Source organism: Patiria miniata, unplaced genomic scaffold (genome assembly GCF_015706575.1).
Source record: "Patiria miniata isolate m_02_andy unplaced genomic scaffold, ASM1570657v1 HiC_scaffold_1, whole genome shotgun sequence".
Classification (NCBI taxonomy): Eukaryota; Metazoa; Echinodermata; class Asteroidea; order Valvatida; family Asterinidae; genus Patiria; species Patiria miniata.
The window spans coordinates 34415078-34434261 of record NW_024037047.1 but is presented as its reverse complement, the minus strand read 5'-3'; the positions used below and the strand labels follow the sequence as shown (position 1 = coordinate 34434261).

The window sequence follows — 19184 nt, the reverse complement described above, 5'->3', positions numbered from 1 at the left end:
CTTTCAAATGCTATTTGTTTTATCAATGTTGGGGTTTGCCAAACCAGAGATATGGTCCGTTGAACACAAACACTCAAAAATCAATTTGTGCCTCTTTCCGTAAGTTGATCTATAAACAGCAGTATTGCCAGTATTATACACATGTATGATCGTGTAGAAAAACAATTAGTAACATTTGAATAGGTGAAGTAACGCTTTTGTTATTCCTGTTATAATGTTCTTTTCATTATTTGTAACACACTCTCCAAATCATCATAATAAAATATATCTTCTGGAATTGCAAACTTCAATTGAAGGTGGATTTGAACTGGTGCCATGTCTTGTCATGTAATTATTAGGCCTAACAACTGAACAATGTAGAAAGTGGCACAAATGGATTTTTGAGTGTTTGTGTTCAACGGACCATATCTCTGGTTTGGCAAAAGCAAAATTGATAAATATCCCAGGTTTAACATATCCCAGGTTTAACATTATATAAGCATCATGAAACATTTTTCAATATTCCAAGGACACAGAGCCCGTTTCTGCTTGCAGCATTTTTTTGGGACAGGCTGTAGTCCATAGGTTTTGTACCAACATCGGAAGCATATTCTTCAGGCGCCATTTGCACCCCTGGTGTGTAAAACATTGACTACATCAAAGCAGACATAATTGTATACTGTCTGTGGAGTTTGTTGTGGCCTGTTCAAAAATCAAGTTACTTTATACCAGTCTGTTTGGAGTCTTGTTATTTCAGTTTTTTTGTTTTAGGAGTGTCATCATTGAATAAACCACAAGAAACATTTGTCCGATGATAGTGCGTTTGAAGTCCACCCTGCTTGATCAATTCCTTTAAATTCAATAATTCAGATTAACCTTTTATTGTTGCAAGTTGTACAAGTTACACCCATCATTATCCCTCCTAAGGAATTATTGGATGGTAAAGAGCCATGCCCAACGCCCACCAGTTTGAGTAAGATGCAGCTGATAGCCACACTGGAGGAGAGGCAACTTGCAACCAATGGAACGAGGATGGAGATGGAAGCCAGGCTATCGCAGGATGATAGAAGTTAGTAGAATAACTCAAGGAAGGCTGCATACAAATCTTGTGGCTAAGACTGGCAGTTGCACAAGGGTGCAGACCAGTAAATCGGTCCGAAATTGCCTGCGCCGGCCAAATCACGATTTCCATGCCCTCAAAATCTTCGGTATTTGAGCATGCTGTTGGCCATGAACTTGAGGGTTTGTAAAAAATATGGGTGGAAGCCGTGCACAGGACTGGGAGCTTGCAGTTCTGTGTAATTTTGATGTTATTTGGAACCTAAAAGCGCTCTATTTTGCAATGGAGTGTAGGCATCGTTTTTCAAAATGGCGATGGGCTTCAGGACTATTTTGAGGGGTGATCATCTTCAGATGGAAATTTCTCCTAAAAGTCATCAGTTGACCCCCCGAAAATTGAAAAGAAAATGAAAGATGATGAAATAAGCTTTAATTTGATGTGTGTCTCGAACACCTTGGAGAATTGTGAGTATTTTTCCCGAATTTTTGAAATGGGAGCATTTACCATTGGGGTCTAAGGAAGTTTATTTACTGGTCTGCTACCACAAGGGTTTATGGGAAATGGCTTCGGCCACTCCAAGAGACCATTATCATTTTGCGGCCATCTTGATTTTTTTCCATTCAAATCAACGTTACCAAAGCGAGGCTGAAAGGAAAAATAGTCTGGTTCCTTTTTGCACAAAAAACATAATCATTCAGTACTGTAATTGGATACAGGGAGCATGACTGAAATGGTGGCAACATGATAAAGGTCTATAGGCTTAAATTGGAAGCCGTAGCCAAGTATTTTGGTCTTTTGCATCATTCAGAAAGTTATCAAAATCAGTTGTTATGAACACCAGATGCTGTTTGAGGCAATGTTGTAGTCGAGTACTTTTTTCGGAGTACCAAGTACTGACGAGTACTTAGATTGCCGAGTACCATTCAAGTCTGAGTACCTTGCCAACCGAGTACAAATACAGGTCTCCGAGTACAAGTACTTGTACTTAAGAGTACGAGTATGAGTCAGAGTACTTGTACTTCCGAGTACAAGTACGAGTACTAGTCCGAGTACAGTGTGCTTGAAGCCGAAAATTATGTTTTGATTACATGTGATGAAACTGTGGTGTGCGCACATATACAGCAAATGGGTCATTGTGCATAATTGGCCACTCAAGGCTAGCTGTTTATCTGGACGGTGCGCAGAGGAAGTCAATTTCTCCGGCAACAACCACTTGAAAGTATCGATAACAAAAATTAAAAATATCGAGTATTGCTATTCAAGAAGGCATACATTGATGATTAAGTACAATTTCGACATGTCGAGTTCAAGTACTTTGCTGCCCGAGTACAAGTACCGTCAGCTCGAGTACTCTGATATTCGAGTACAAGTACGAGCACGAATACTCTAAAAATAGTACTCGAGTAGTACTCGAGTAGGAGCAACCCTGGTGTGTATGAAGCATTAAATAAAGGCTATAGGAATGGAGTGAGAATTCAATGTTATGTGGTCAGTACTTTGATTTAGGCCTGATGAGAAGGTTGGGGGGGGGTTGACAATCTACAGAAATATAGATCTTAAAGTGCCGAGCAAATTTGCTGCAAGTCTGTGATAAAAACCAGGTTTTAACATTTAACTGATAAACAGTCTTTGTGTAAAACCTCCCTGTGCCCAGAGAAATGATGATGCATAGCAGCCTTTTTGAAATTGACTCTGTAACGGCCAAAGACAAAATTGGACTTATTAAAGTTGTGAAAACTTGTTCTGATTTGTACAGTGTGTCGGTTCTTCACATTGCCGGCGTTCTCCCCAGAGCTGGCAAAAGTGGCCTACTGCTCCCTGACTGAGAACTGCCTCCGTCTGGACTGCTGTCTGGAGCTCAACATAGAGGACCTGAAATTCCGCCGCTCGTTCAAGGCCTTTGTGGAAGTAGATGCCTGTGATTTCACATTCTACGTCGCCTTTCAGCACTTGCAGTACAAGAAGTTGCTGCTGAGCTATGAATGGGGTGAGTCTGTCATTTTTAAAATACAGACATTCTCAAATATATTGTGTGAATGGTTGTGAACCATTTTATGGTATTTTGCAATTTTCAAAACATGCTGTATGTCCAGTCGTTATATCGCGTACTTGGATACTGTAATTTCATTGGTCAAGAACGGCCACGTGCCTGGTCTATAATAACGTATGTACAATGGTAACCTCATATACAATGCGAGTTGCATGCGCGCATGTAGAACCTGCACGCGCGCAACTGAGCTGAGTTAGCTAGCTGTATGCAATGCATGCGCAATAACATATGCTTTGTCTCATATCCGGCAGGAAAACCTGCAGTTATCAAGAGTTACACCGCACTGATTCATTTCTTGCAAATTAAGTTTCAACTATTTATCGTTTTGACTTATTTGACTTATAACAAAACAATTGTTGACTGCTGTGATGTGGGATATGCCGTTTTTAACCTCCTGGGGGTGCTCTGCATACATGTAGCACCCTCGGCTTTGCCTCGGGTGCCTATGCGCCCCTCAGATGTTAAAAAGTCATATCCCATATCACACTCCATATCAGTCAACAATTGTTAAATAGTATCTCTTGATCACATTAATATAATACAGCCATTTGCTTACCATTCTGCGTCTATAATATCCCTGATAATGAAAAAGGTACATGTCAACAGATTTGCCTAGTAGTCCCAGGTTTTCCAAGTAGTTTTTGTTAGTAGTGTGGTATTCTGCGGGAATATTTACCAATAACTCTTAAGGAAACTGGTTGAGTCATTGATGCCTTGATGACTTGGGGCCGGGGAGACTTGGTGCACACACAGACAGACACAAGGTACTCACAGGTTCCATTATCCGAGACGACTGACTGTTGCTTAGTATCATGCAGCAGACTGCAGGATCAGGGTCACACCTTACTGGTTTATTATAGGTCTACATTATGCATGAAGTAACGCAATGCGCAAGTGCCATTTTTACCAGTCACAAGAGTAGCATTGTGAAGTAGAGCAGTTTGAAGTGACGTCCAGTTGTGACCAAGTCCCACAAAATGAGTCTTAAGGACTATTTTCACTTATTGGGTTTCATATGAAATAGGAAATGCATACCTTGAATTTCAATTTCGATAACATTTGTTTCCGTCAAAAGCAAAGTAAAAGCATCATGAGAACAATCAGTATTTATATTAAGATTGAGGCATGATTTTAAAAAGCCGAAGTTTATAGGGGATTTCAAAGAATTTAAAGAAAAACAGACAAACCAATAGACAAGTACAAATGAAACACAAACAGTAGACAGGGACGGACTGAAGAACATACAGACAACAGGGGTCAGAGACATTACCAAATAATGAGACTAAATCAATAACATGAGGAAAGAAGGAGCGAAATAGCTATTTGGAACGGAGAAGGACAAAGATACTATGCTGAATAATGGGTCAAAAAGATGGTTCTTGAAACTGACTTTAAATTGGCCTACAGAGAACTATGGTTTTGTAGACTGACCAAGTCCATTCCACAAACGAGGCCGTAGAAACGTAAGGTGTTTAGGGAATGTGATGTGCGAATGAATGGGACATACCTATTGCATGATCTAACGTGGCACTGATGAGTATCGCAAACTGAAGTGAAACATGAAGAGAAGAAGCTGGGGAGAAGGTTATTAGTAAAGTTGTACACAATAATAGCTTGCTCTGCATTTTCATAGATCTCTCGGTTCTGTATCTTACATACAGCTTTATGTGGTTGAAAGCTTGGCCGTTCCTGTGACATTCAATTGTAAGATTATGTTAACCAGTTCACGCTGGGATTATTTTGACAAGAACAGAACAAGGTGCAGGATTACTTTTCACTCGACCTCATGCCAGGCAGGTTGAAGCCATCACCTCGGGCAGCGAAATCATACTTCTGGCCTTGCTCGCTGCATGCGGGTCATTGACAGATATTTCTGGCCTCACTCCCTGCATGTTTATCTGTCATCTGTTCTGAATATCACAAAACCTTTGTGGGTATACATGTCATCTGGCAAGAACTGGTTAAACCTTTTACTCAAAAAGTAGCTCAGGCCACTCGTTTGGGGTCAGGTCACATTTCAGTCGTCAGCATTTCACAAATGACGTCCATTAAACCACACAGGACAACCAGAACAGCAAACCATAGGTCCCATCGCCCTGAAATACTCCATCAACAAACTGGACGCGGAGAAGGTGTTTGAGATTGACTTTGGAGCATCTATCTGCAAGAGTGCCGATGATTGCGTCTTTAATGTGGACATCATCCAGGACTACAGAGTTCCCATTCCATTCTGCAATTCCAACTTCTCATTCTCCCTTCCAGGTAGGAATAGGAGTTTCATTTGATCCTTTGTAATGATGACAGCAATAACTCCTCATGAGTGCTCATGAATAGAAGGCTTCATGATGCTTTCCTGAATCAGTAGATATTGCTGGGTCATTGAAAATTGCAACTCCAGACAAGAGTGTCTTGTCTGTTTTATTAATCCTTAAGGTGATATATAAATGTGGTGTTATTAGTATCTTAGTGGTATTAAAAAGAAATATAGTCCTGAACATTACTTTTATATGCCCTCCATGCATGAATACTATAGCAAATCAAAATGAGAGCTATCTGTGGGAGACACGTTCTGTGTGTGCACACTGGTTTACATGCATGTGTGATCTGATACACCGTACCCTCTGGAGATGTGTGTACAATAGGGAACAAAAGATCGTATACGTCTCCACAGGGCAATATCTATAGATGAATACGTCTCCACAAGGTTTTCACGAAATAGATATATGGATTTTACTCAAAAACTAGGAATTTCCAAGATGATCTGTCGCAAATGGAAGAGTTTTAGAAAAGGGATATTTTGTCCGAATTTCAGCCAAGGAAATTAATTCTGGTTAAAGTAAGAGCATTTTTAAACGACACTTTCAAACTCGAAAACTTTATAGACGAGAACAAAGGAATGTCTCCACAAGGTTAAAAATTCCAGTATGCGTGCACACATGCTGGAATTTGTATCCTTGTGGAGTCATTTCTTTTTTCCGTGTACTAAAATTTTAGAATGTGAAAATGTAGTTTCAAAATGCTCCTATTTTAGCCAGATTTCTTGGGCTGAAATTCGGACTTATATCCCTTACATAAATTACTTCAATGTGCGACATATCAACACGCCTTGGAAATTCTTAGTTTTGGAGTAAAATCCATATATTTTGTGATAACCTTGTGGAGATGTATTCGCCTACAGAAATTGCCCTGTGGAGACGTATACAATCGTTTGTTCCCTATTATACACATGTCTCCATCAGGCAGTGAATTACGAAACTAAGCATGATTTTATTCTGAATGCTCCAGACATACGGCGGCAGTGATATATACAGTCGAGTCTCGTTATAACAAACTCGTTCGGACCTAGCCAAATTGTTTGTTATATCAGAATTTTGTATTAAGAGGAACATCAGTCCCATTCATTGTGCACATAAATGCACAGTCGGGACCAAGGCTTTATGTTTGTTATAACCAGAATTTTGTATTAACCGAGTTTGTAACTAACGAGAGTCGACTGTAATTATTCAAACCCGTACTAAATTTCTTTGTGCACGAGATCGTAGCTTATAAATGTCATTTCCTCAGTACAGATGCAGTACTGTGGTTCTGATGCCCTACAAACCTTACTTTTTGTCCACAGGAGGAAACACCTTGAGGGAGTTTGTGAATCAAGTCGGCCGGAGTGCTGGGCAGCAAGCTGTCAATATTCTCCTGGAGTTCATTGGGCTCAGAGATAAGATTAATGATGGACCATGTGACACCACAGCACTGATAAGACCTGATGAAGAAGGTGAGGTTTTGTCTCCACCAAAAATGTTTGTTTTGATGTCTAAACAAAATAAAAATAGGAAACCAACCCTTACCCACGCACAAAATGAAGCGGAACTGCGTAGCACTGAAGAAAAGTATAAGTGATGAAAACAAAAGTTAAAGCAGTGCTCACCAAGAATTATTCTGGCTGAATTTTCGGCCCCGCTGGGCCTTCATCGGAGCTATGACTGTTTGAATGCAGAAAAATCCACATTCAAACCGCCTGGCGTGAGTGTTCCAAGCTTGTTGATGATGCGTTGTTCCATCTCCAAGCGCTGGGCGTTCAATGTTGTCATAGTCAGGACACACACGCGCATGACGTCACATGTGTGTGGTGGCTTGGAGAAGTGGCGCGCCACAGGGTGTCTGGGAAGATCCGTAAAGCTAACAGAGTTGAAAGCATTGAGGAAGGTAGAGCCCAACAACCATCAGGACTTTTTATTGGACTTTATTACCTTAACCTGTTGGCGCCGGGATTATTTTGACAAGAACGGAACGAGGCGGGGAATTTTTTTTTCACTTGACCTCAAGCCAGGCGGGTTGAAGCCATCACCCTCGGGCAGCACACTCATATTTTCGGCCTCGCTTGCTGCGAGTGGGCCACTGACAGATATTTCAGGCCTCGCTCCCTGCGTGTTTATCAGTCATCCGTTCCAAATACCGCAAAACTTTTGCGTGTATACAGGTCATCCGACGATAAAAGTGTAATTGTAAAGAATATGTTTTTGGTTATCTACAGAGTGGAGGATTTTGAAGGATTCAGGAAGCTTTGTAGCAAAGATCCTGTGGTTAAAAGTTTTAAATGTAGCACAGTGAGTGTGCCAAAGTAATCTAGGTTTACAACAGTGCCTGCTTTATTCCAGGTTTTTAAATTCTTTTTAGCTCATTGCTCGCTCTGTATTATTTTTTTTCCTCCCTATCCAGTATGCACTGAAGTGAGCCTACCACCACTACCCAGTGGAGTGACTTGTGCGTTCTCAGACCGCTGCCTTGGCATACGATGCTGCACTGAACTGGATCTAGAAATCACTGTATTATCAGTCAACATGTGGCTGATTCTAGACCCCTGTGAGTTCACGCTGTCCATGGGATTGGGAAAGTGGTCCTTGACATTCACCATATTTGACTACCATTGGGGTGAGTGCCTGTATACGTTTACAGTATGTGAGTAAATTCAGTTCCAGTTTGTACTTTTGAGATTAGTACCCCTTTATTGGCCACTATGAAGCTATAATTTAGTGCAAAATGTTTGAAGAGTGCTTTACATTTCCCTCAAATTTTCTCTGGACTCTATCTTAACCACTTCGCGCCAGTATTATTTTGAAATTGACCAGATCCAGGCACGGGATTGTTTTTCACGAACCTCGATGCCAGACAGGTTCAGGCCGTCATCTGCGGGTAGCACAGTAAGCACACCCTGATATGTCAGCGACTCGCTCGCTGCGAGCGGGTTGCTGATAGATATTTCCGGCCTCGCTTGTTTCGTGTTTATCCGTCATCCATTCCAAATACTGCAAAACCTTTGCATGTATACACGTCATCCGACGTGAACTGGTTAAGACAGTTATGAATACAGTTTAAAAATCTGGGAAAAAAATATACTTTTCCAAATGTATTGACGGACCTCTCCAAATACAAATACTCAACACAACTCTGAAGCCACTCTCCATATACATGTGTGTTACTGCCCCCCCCCCCACCCCCAAATATTTTTTTTAACTAGAATCCAAAACAAACTTCAACTAGAATCACTTGTAAGTGGAATCTGTACAGCCGCCCTCAGGTCGACCTTGTGACGACGCCTAACAGTCAGTGACTGACTTTTCCGGATCAAGCTGTGCCTTAGCATATCAGTCACCAATTTTGTACGATCTGAGTGTAACTGTTACAAGAAGATTGATATCAGTCAGCGCTAAAGAAAATCAACAGTCGTAGAGTAGAAATATGTCAACTTCTGCGCCGCGACGGAACATGTTTCCAAAAGGCGGGAATCAATCGCAGTCGCCCTGTGTGAAGTTATGACGTCGTGCGCGCAACCAGATCATCTAATTTTATTGTGAATTGTCGTCGAATCATGGGTGACATGAGCATGATTGCAAGTTTTCCGTGTCGAGATGCTGCTTGTTCCACGATAATCAAATGATTTTGTAAGTTCTGTGACCTGACCATGACTTGTGATGCTGATGGTTCTGTTGCCGCGCAAGCAAATCGCACGTCAACCTGAGGCCTGCTTAATTAATATTTTGGTTGGAAAGATGAACTGTTTCGTATTTTTAACCAGGTACCCAGGAAGAGCTGAAGATTGGCAAAGCCTTGACTCTTATCTACACCATTGATAAGCTGACTGAGGACAAGGTGTTTGTATTGGACCTAGCACTGTCCCTGTGCCTCCCAGACTCAGACTGTAACACGCCCTCTATTGATATTCTCAAGAAAACCCGGGTGCCCATACCACTCTGCAATGAGAATTTCACATTCGCACTTCCAGGTAATGCTTTTAAACTGCTTTTAATTTGACACTTTATATGTACAAGGGCCCCCTCATGGGACACCATGTTGGATCATTAGATGGATCTTGTTGACCACTTATAAGACAGTGCATGAAGTACACATGAATAGTTTCTTAATTAAAATATGCACAAAATAAGCACAGTTGATACAGATGTATCAATATTACTTGATTATTCAATATTATTTTGATATTGATATCGAAAATATCGCAAATGCGTCAGATTATCGTCAGAATAAATCTCCCGTTTATGCTTTTACTTCGTGTCTAGCGTTTGCTGTATTATAAAATATAACTCGGCGGCAAAATGTACTTGTGATCCAAAATGAAACATCGTGAAATGCCAAGCGGCGTCGCTTTGTGCTCTGCATTCATTGGAATTGCAGTCTCCCCCAATGTAAAACCTCAAAAATAAACCGCCTGTTCTGGACAAACTCTCAGTGCTGAGATTTGTTTTAAAAAGTTTCCGCAATATGCTCCAGAGAAGGCCATGGGAATTGGAACTTCATGTTTATTTTTTTAATCAAAGTGCGTCTTTATGGTCTTTAACTTTTACATGGGATAATCCATATATATCAAATATTCTCGATATTGGATTACACATATATTGATTGTTAAAAATTCGGATATCGATGATGCTTAGCATAAACTTGTACTGCTTTCACATTAGTGGAGGGCGTATGCATGGTGCTAATGTGTACAAGTGTCTCTCCAAAAGTGGTACCAAAAGTTGAATGTTGACATGTGTTTGCTTCATTCCGTAGGGGATGGGACTATTAAAGGCTTCTTGCAGATGCTTGGGCAGAACGCTGCTGAATCAGCAATTGATGCTATTCTGGAACACCTAGGGCTATCTGTAAGTCTTTTAAAAAGAGGTTATTTATTAGCAGCAATTTGAGATTTAGATTACGTAACAGTGATGAAGTAATTTCTTGAAGGAAAAACTGAACCTCAGTGCATTTTTTAACGTAAGTGGGAAGTAACCACGGTTGTCTGCGATTGGGCCCCGGATGACCAAGGTTCTCCTATGACATATTCGTAGTACAACCTTAGCAGAACCCTAGCATATCCGGGCATGTCCGTAGGACATTCGTAGCCAATTCGTAGAGATTTCTACCACGAATGAGCTACAAATCTCCAAGAATATGCACGAATAGCCACGAATAACACTACAAATAAATACGGTTGTCCTACGGATGACCCACAGTTGCACTATGGATTAATTTTTACGACGGTTCACCACGGAAGTTATGAACACTTTAAAATTTCCATAGCCCCTCCACGGATATGCAAGGAAGATGACCACGGATAACCATGGATGTGCTAAGGATGAATACGGTACTCCCATGGTTATTACGAATTTCAAACTGTGGAGATCCGTAGCTTCAAACCATAAATGTGTGACTGGGGCTTTGTTGAATCCAGTAAACTGCAATGGAAAATTGACTAAGTGCCTTTCATTATTTGTTTGAAAGTTTGTGATAAAAAGTCTCATCCTCTTTGAGTCACCCCAGAATTGCCATTGTAATAATTTACCTGTTGAATCAACACCTGTTGTTATGCAGGAATTCATCAGTCGCATGCCATGTGTCCGTCCACAAGTCACCCAAAATGGTTGGCACAGAAGTAAGTCCATAATTCTGTCGTATTCCGACTTTAATGTGTGTAATACTTCTCTTTGTCTGTTGCATTACTCAAATATTTTACTTTTGATGCTGATATTGTAATAGGCACAATTTGGTGACAAAATGACGTGCATATATATTTCTGCGTTTATTTCCTGAAATATTTCTTGCAACCTTGTCTGTCTTCTTCAGTGAAAGATTCACTGGCATTATTTTGTATAAGACCTTCCAGAAGATCCTTTTTTTATTTGTTTTCTGAGGTTTGCCCAAAATTTATATTTTATTATACAGGGTGAGTAAAAAAAAAAAGAAAACCCAAATGTCGGGACCATTGTTTTAGTGAAGTTCTGCATGTAGCACTTTCAGCATCTAGGATATGAAAGCCCAATTCATCAGCTTTGCTTTAGTACAAAAATCATTCAAATCACTTATGCACTTTTCAAGTTACGGAATTGTATACACAACTGCCGTTTTAAAGTTCTGTCCACGGATCACAAAAAAAGGTGTGCGTTCTTTCTGCAAAAGGAAAACAATTTACACACATCCCTGTGTGATTTGTTTTCATTTTGCTGAAAGAATACTTTAACCATTTTGTGATCCATGGACAGAATTTTAAAACGGTGGTCGTGTTTATCATTATTACTTTAAAGAACCTAAGGCCAAAAAAAAAGTCTCCGGTTTCTGGTATGGAGCTTGCCCAAAAAGTGGTGCGGCGACGCGGCTTTTTTTTTTTTTTTTTTACCAGATTTTTTTGCTTCAAATGTCGGCTGATGACTGCAAATGGTGCCCGACTAAACTTAGTGCAAATATATGGGAGTCCAGAGAGGCCACATAAAGCTTATTCTCGACTATAACCCAATCTAAAAACACGTTAAAATTGTGCAGCAGCAGGATTCCAGTCAAACCAGTGAGTTTGGCGGTTTTCAGACATCATCTTTTATTGAAAAAAAAACTTCTTCATTTTGCCGACGCGCATGGCTACGGCGACGTGCGCGCATACCAGAAACCGGAGACTTTTTTTTTTGGCCTAACCAAACATTTAATGTGGAACCTTTCTTTGGCTTCATATTCTGAGTTTGTCATAGATATATCAAATGCACCTAAAACATACAGTAGTAGGAATCTTTCAGGATGCTTGGGTTCAATTGCTGCTTGAGTTAATTTCTCAATTTTTGTAAACCAGAAAGCTCTGCTTTCTGTAGAAGGTTGCAATAAAAGCATTGTTTTCACATATGTGTCTAGTTTGCCCCAGGGATGTCAGACTTTCCCACCTTCCGAGAAACCTGATCTGCACCCTCCCAGAGAAGTGTCTAGGGTTCGATTGCTGTCTACAGCTTCCCATCCCAGGGATCAGTCCCATCAGCACCCAGGTCTCCTTCATCTTTGATCCTTGTAACTATCAGCTGTCAGTCAGTCTAGGCAGCTGGAGTCTGGATCTGCAAATCTTGTCCTATCAGTGGGGTCAGCAGAAAGAGGTCGACATTGGCAAGGCAGTAACTATAAGGTATGTTAGAGGCAGTACTGATGGTACATGGTATACCTCATGCATAATACCTCATACATATTTTTACTACACCTCATGAATATTCATGATCAATTTGGAGCACGTCATTGGCAGATTCCGCCGCGCGTCGATCCGGGAAGTACAAATGAAACGTGCCCAGGTGATATCATCCCTGTGAGTATCCCGCTCGCTGCCGTGTGGCATTTTTTTCTTGTAGCACCAGAAATTCCCTCTGGAACCTGCCTCAAAGACATGTAGTCTGTGACATGTAATCTTAACGGAACCAGTCTGTTGATGTAGTCCTTGTAACTACTGCAGTAAAGACACATTAAAGAGTGTTGGCACTAGACTATTTCATGAACTGACGAAGAACTTGAATATCATGTAGATGCAAAATCTTCGAATGTCATTATCGACAAGGCAAGGAGGCTACTAAAACATATTTATGAGGTGTAGTAATGGTTTATTTCTGGAAAATAGTTGGAATTACTGTCCCTCGAAGCTTTGTGTCGGGAGGTAGTCAAGCTGACTTACACCTCGGGACCAGTAACTCCGACTACTTCCCTGTCAAACCATGCTGTATTGGTATAATAACCTGTCTCCTTCAGGTTGGTAAAGGGAATACTGACTGTAATACGCCTCATGCATATAGCCAAGTTTGTTTTATTGGTCAGTGTTAATTGCATCAAGTATACAAACATTGACTGCTTCGAGTGGTGTAAAACGAGCCTCCCAAGGTGATCCATGAAGCATTCTATTTTTCCCGAGGCGAAGCCTAGGGAAAATAGAATGCTCCATGGATCACCGAGGGAGGCTAGTTTCACTACACACGAGATAAAGCAGTCAATATTTGTTTTATAACACCTCTCCCACAGATTCTGCTTGATTTTTTTATTTTAAGCAAGAACTGATTAATATAAAATGTACTGCTATTGAATATGAAGTTAGGTGAAAATTTACTAGCACTGTTCCAAACTACCCCTTCACGAAGTGTTCGAACCCAGCTATGTATTGCTAGCGCGCGCTTGGGAACAATACGCGCAACGCACATGCCCATATGCATTTGCACACAATACTGGTTGATGTGCGTATAGTGCTTTGGTTGCTACGGGTATGTTACTTTTGGCTGTGCACAGCAAGATAGCAAAAATAGCGAATACCATGTGACTAGCTCTCGGCCAATCGAGATAGAGAATCTGTGGGTGAGGTGTTACTATTTCCATTATGCCAGATTAAAACAATATACATGCATCTGTGAAATTGATATATTTACTAGATACACAAATTTGAATTGTGGATAAATGTGTTTAAAAATGTAATTCTTCGATTTGAAGTTTACCTTTTATGTAAGGATTGGTTCATTATGGTCTGTAAGACTCAGAAAGTGAATAGAATAATTTCAGTTGGTTTTTCTTGTTTATTCTTCACAGTCTGACCATTGACAAGTTAGATACAGAGGAATCCTTCCAGATCAACTTGGACATCTCCATCTGCATCGACGCTGAGTGTACAACCACACCAGTCCTTCAGGATTCCCTGGTCCCTATCCCATTCTGTAATCTCAATGCTTCCTTTGAGCTGCCTGGCGATGGCAGCTTTGCAGGTCTTGCCCGGAATCTCTCAGGGAACGTAGGGGAGTTGGCCATCCAGGCTGGTCTCCGAAAACTTGGAATCCAGGTGAGTTAAGGAAAATTACAAACTTGTATTCTAAAAAAGGAGAAAAGGAAATGCCTTTGGTAGAAGTCTAGACTCGGTACATGAAGAGTCGATGGCACTTCTTGACCACTCTTGAGAACCCTGTGTGTACACACTTACGGAAATTTGTATCCTTATGGAGACATCTCTTTGCTCTCGTGAACTGAAATTTTAGAGTGTGATATTCTAGTTTCAAAATGCTCCAATTTTAACCAAAATTACTTTTCTGGGCTGAAATATGGACCAAATATCCCTTACATAAAATACTTCAACTTGCAATAAGCACACAAACACACCTTGGAAATACACCTTGGAAACAGCCTGTACGTGCACACATTCATCTGCATGTGACATACAAAAAATATTTAATCTTAATGTCTCAAACTCATTGCATCTTTAGTGAGTGCCTGGTGTAGTATGACAGCAAAGAGTCTGTCTAACTCTCTATTTGTCACAGTTTAGGTTGTACTTTAGGTGCCGGAGGCTATAGATTTAGTAATCCATTCGCTTTCGAGTCAACTCGTACCTTGGGCAACTCGTACCTTGGACAACTCGTACCTTGGACAACTCGTACCTTGGACAACTCGTACCTTCAATTAAGACGACTCGTACCATCAGAACAAAAAGTAGAGTACGTGACTTAGTATGCACAGTGTGTGGTTCCTTGACTCCGAAACGATACGATTCTTTTCAAGTCAAAGTTAATTTTTATCCCACAGAACCACATTCAAGATCTAATGGCTTTGCCAGGCAGTGTGATTTTCCGCGTTGGGCCTGCCGCAGGGCAATGAAATTGACTGCCGCGCCGGCCTCCGAGGGTGCGAGCAGCGGTCGGTCGTGCGCGGTACCGTGCTGGTGACTCGGAAGGACTGCGCGGCGCGCAGACAAGCAATCGTCTCTTGAGCAGCGCAATGGTTCATCAGAAACCCGCAAGAACATCTGAAGAAAAAAAAAATTAGCGGTAAACACATAGTTTTGGGATGAAAATATATCGATTCCGTAATACGTTTATTTGCAATTTTTTAAGTAGGCCTAAGTCTCTAAATACCGTTGAAAACGGCAAACTGCAACAATGTCACCGTGCACGGACGGTCCGACTTGTTAAAATGATATCAATTAATAATGGTGGACAATATAGCAGCAATTATCTTTCGAGCAGCGCAGTGGTTCATCAGAAAACCGCAGGTTCATCTGTAAAAAAAAAAATTGCGGTAAACACATAGTTTGGGATGAAAATTAGTATTTCCTAACAAAATTGGAAATATTCACGTCTTATCATTCCAGTCCAAGATTCACGTCTTATCATTTTTGCGGTGATAATATATATGAAGAGAAAAGTAGTTCAGGCGATTATAGGGATCAATAATAGGAAAAATATTGCAACCTGACGCCACTTTTTTCTTCATATCATCTCAATGATGGGTCATTCATTGCAAAAAATATGGTAAGACGTGAATCGTGGATAAAAACATCAGTTCCATAATATTTGCACGTAGCTTAAGTCTCTAAATGTAACGGCAGACTGCATAAAAAATGTCACCGTGCACAGACGTCCATATTAACCGGTCAGCGCGGCGCAAGAACCGTGTCACTTTGCACGGATGGCTACCGTAGGTTGACCACAAACGTACCAAGTGGGCCTGTGCATGCCGCGCACACAGTACGTGTAACCTGCCGCGGCCAGCTTCGCGCTAAATAAATTCCTCTTTTGGGGGGAAAGTGAGCCCATACCAAAAAGAGATTCACCTTTATTTTAATAAGCAGTCCACTTTCAATGAGTTACGGTCCACTTTATTCAGCCTCGGATCATTATCCTGACTGACGGTACGACTTGACTTGCGCGTGATGGTACGAGTCGTCTTAACTGAAGGTACGACTTACCGAATGTACGAGTTGTCCAAGGTACGACTCGGTATAATGACGTCGAGTTGAAGGTACGAGTTGTCCAAGGTACGAGTTGCCCAAGGTACGAGATGACCTGTTACCATCCATTCAGTGGGCATGGGTGCACCACGAAAATGGAAGCAAGTGCCCTTACCCAGCACTAATTCCTGCAAGTAATCATGGTAATTGTGGTCATTCATCACCGAGTCCGCAGATATGCTCTCACTCTGCAACCTGCAATACATACTACATGAACTTGTTACTTTCATCTCTTCCATTCTTTAAGTGCTGGATTTTGTGAGTTCTACAAGCTTGTGTCATTCTTAAACACAGCATCCTGACAGATTATTTTTTGTGAAATTGAAAGGAAATTATCCAAATGTTTGTTGCAGGTATCGACTAATGTCTATTGACTGTTATGTCATGTTCAGAAACCCAATGTTTTTTAATTTTGCAGAGATATGTTAGCAACCAGCAATGTGACATGGAGATACTTGCACCAAGTGAAAACAGTAAGTGGCCTGTCCATTACGTTGTATCTTGTAAAATAATAATCACTCCTGTTTTATTGGTTATATGTGAAATTAATTATGTTATAGTGCCAGCTTGGGAAAATTAAATTGTTTGATTTCTTTCAATGAGTACTTGCAACTGTCCAAAATGATGCACAGTAATCACTTTTATGGCCAATGCATCATCGCAGATCATCACAGATCACAGATGTTCTGTAATTTGTCACTTTTACATTATTTATTTTTCCTCAGAATGTCCGCTGTTAAGGCTGCCACCTCCATCCAGCCTGTTGACGTGTATAGTGGATGACCGCTGCCTGGGCCTGACATGCTGTGCCTCCCTTGACCTGGTCTTCACTCAGCTGTCCACCACCGCTTACGCCCTCCTAGACCCCTGTGAAGTCCAGCTGTCTGTCGGGCTGGGGTCCTGGTCTAAGAATCTGACGCTCTTTGAATATGACTGGGGAGTGGGTAAAGTGCTGGATATCAGTGACTCTGTGCGCATAGAGTAAGTACACGTATTTGTCAGTGTTGTAGTCGATTCCCACAAAACCATTACATGACCAACACAACACCTCCAGTCTCAATTCAAGTCACAAGCTGTTCAAATGAACTGCAATAAAGGCATTCCTTTGTAATTGTTCGTACCCATTACTTGTGGCTGGTCGATCTTGTGAGTGGTCTCGACTACAGCACTGGTATATATAATGTCGCTGGAAGAAATGTTATCAATGGGTTTTGATATAACATTGTATCAATATTAACTTGATTTACGGGGAAATTCATCATAAGTACTTCACAGCAGCATATATGTATTGGCACTGCAGGGGAAGGGGGCTACATCGGTAATTCGGGCGATTCACAATGCAGAGCGTCACCAATAGATTGCACGGAGAGTTAATTTTTCCCAGTGCATTGTGGGAGATAGTCGACAAATTCGCAGCGTGGGACATTTGAAATTGTTCGTTTTTTCCGGTCAGTAGTTTCGTAAGCGTATGATTCGAGTACATGTTTGCCCTTTTATTTTCTTTGTATCAATATGGTGTTTTTTGTAAGGCGGCAAAACGCTATGCCCTATCTATAACATAATAGCTCAAGTTGTCTACTGACACTCATTCAAATGGGCCATATTTTGTCGACCGTAAACTTGAAAAGTTGACTCTCCATGGCAAACTCTTGGTGGCGCACTGCATTGTGAATCGCCCGAATTGTCTGGTACAAAGTTGCCTCATTTTATTTATTTTTATCCCCCTGTATATGTGTGCGAGTTTGTTTCTGCATTCAATAGGGGACGTTGAACAATAGAGGACAATAGGGTCCCAAATTCCTGAGAAATTCTTTGAGAAATAGTTTACTTAGGAACTTGAGATTTGGTTTGTAGGTTGTTCTTGATAGTCTTAAGAAGCCTGCTGATTTTGGGGCCGACATGTCAAAGGTCAAGGTCACTATTGAGGAACCCTTATGGGGTTAGGGTAAATGCCCTTGCATGCATGGAAGAAATCAAGAAAGGCCTTTTTAATTGTGAAAATCCATAATTTCCCTAATTCTTTTGAAAATGTATATTTTTGGCGCAGATATAATGTTGACAGGCTCAGTGAGCAGAAGGAGTTCCTGATTGACCTGTCAGTAACCCTGTGCATAGACGGCACCTGTCGACCCATCCACCTGCTGCAGGCAGCTCATGTACCCATACCAATCTGCAATCCCAATGCCACCTTCACCCTGCCTGGGGATGGTACCATCTCTGGCTACCTGGATAGCTTGGCGGGCCACGTCACTGATGCAGCTGTAGACCTGGTACTGGACAAATTGGGTCTGAAGGTGAGATTGTTGACTTACATTTATGGGTCTGTTATTGATTTACCTTGCGCAGAGTGACCTGCTGCCCTTTGGGCCCCAGGTAACCGAATTTTTTGAATAATTTTTTTTTTTAGGGCCAATAACGTTCACCTCTTATCTAATCCTCATTCAACCCTTGCCAAATCAGCTGGTTCAATGAACTTTGCAGCAGCCAGGGGTACACCCAGGCCGTGTCAACAAACTTTCGACCAGGCCTCCTGCCAAGTCTCATTGAAACATCAACAAAGCCCTGTAACTTGACACAGTCATCTCCCTTCATAACTGCATACCACAGCCACCAGTCAATTATCTTTCCAGCGCACTGTCTGGCAACTGTCTGGACACTGTCTGGCACGTGGCTTTTTGTTGTATTGCTATGAATAGGGTCTTGCGTAGTGCGGGAAAGTACCTGCTGCCCAAAGGGCAGCAGTTGACGAGTTGTTGCAAAGTTTTTTTGTAAACGCTGCGCAGGGTTTATCAACTCCTTGCGTACATGGCGCTTCATCATTTATACTGATAGTGTCTTCATGTGAGCATCAGCATCATAAATATGTTCAAGAGTCCCTCCCAGTTGTCCCTCCCAACTGTCTCTTTGTATTGTTGAGGGATACTTGTGCACAGAGTCAATACTAAACACATTCACACATTTGTGTCAGTTTTTCTTCTTATTTTCTCTCTTTTCTAACTGGGTCATTCCACTGGGTTGGGAAGCAGTGCATGTTACATCCATATATTTGG

At 41.3% G+C, this 19184-nt stretch overlaps 1 protein-coding gene across 1 annotated transcript in view; it reads left to right on the top strand.

Annotated features, from left to right (window-relative positions):
* Positions 1 to 19184, top strand: part of LOC119729086 — a 195881-nt gene that overhangs the window by 56293 nt on the left and 120404 nt on the right. The window contains 13 exon segments of the mRNA XM_038201595.1: positions 907 to 1048; positions 2796 to 3026; positions 5151 to 5351; positions 6709 to 6858; positions 7803 to 8015; positions 9160 to 9366; positions 10152 to 10243; positions 10953 to 11013; positions 12255 to 12516; positions 13947 to 14193; positions 16553 to 16607; positions 16860 to 17115; positions 18182 to 18428. Of these exon segments, the coding sequence (XP_038057523.1) occupies positions 907 to 1048; positions 2796 to 3026; positions 5151 to 5351; positions 6709 to 6858; positions 7803 to 8015; positions 9160 to 9366; positions 10152 to 10243; positions 10953 to 11013; positions 12255 to 12516; positions 13947 to 14193; positions 16553 to 16607; positions 16860 to 17115; positions 18182 to 18428 (2364 nt within the window).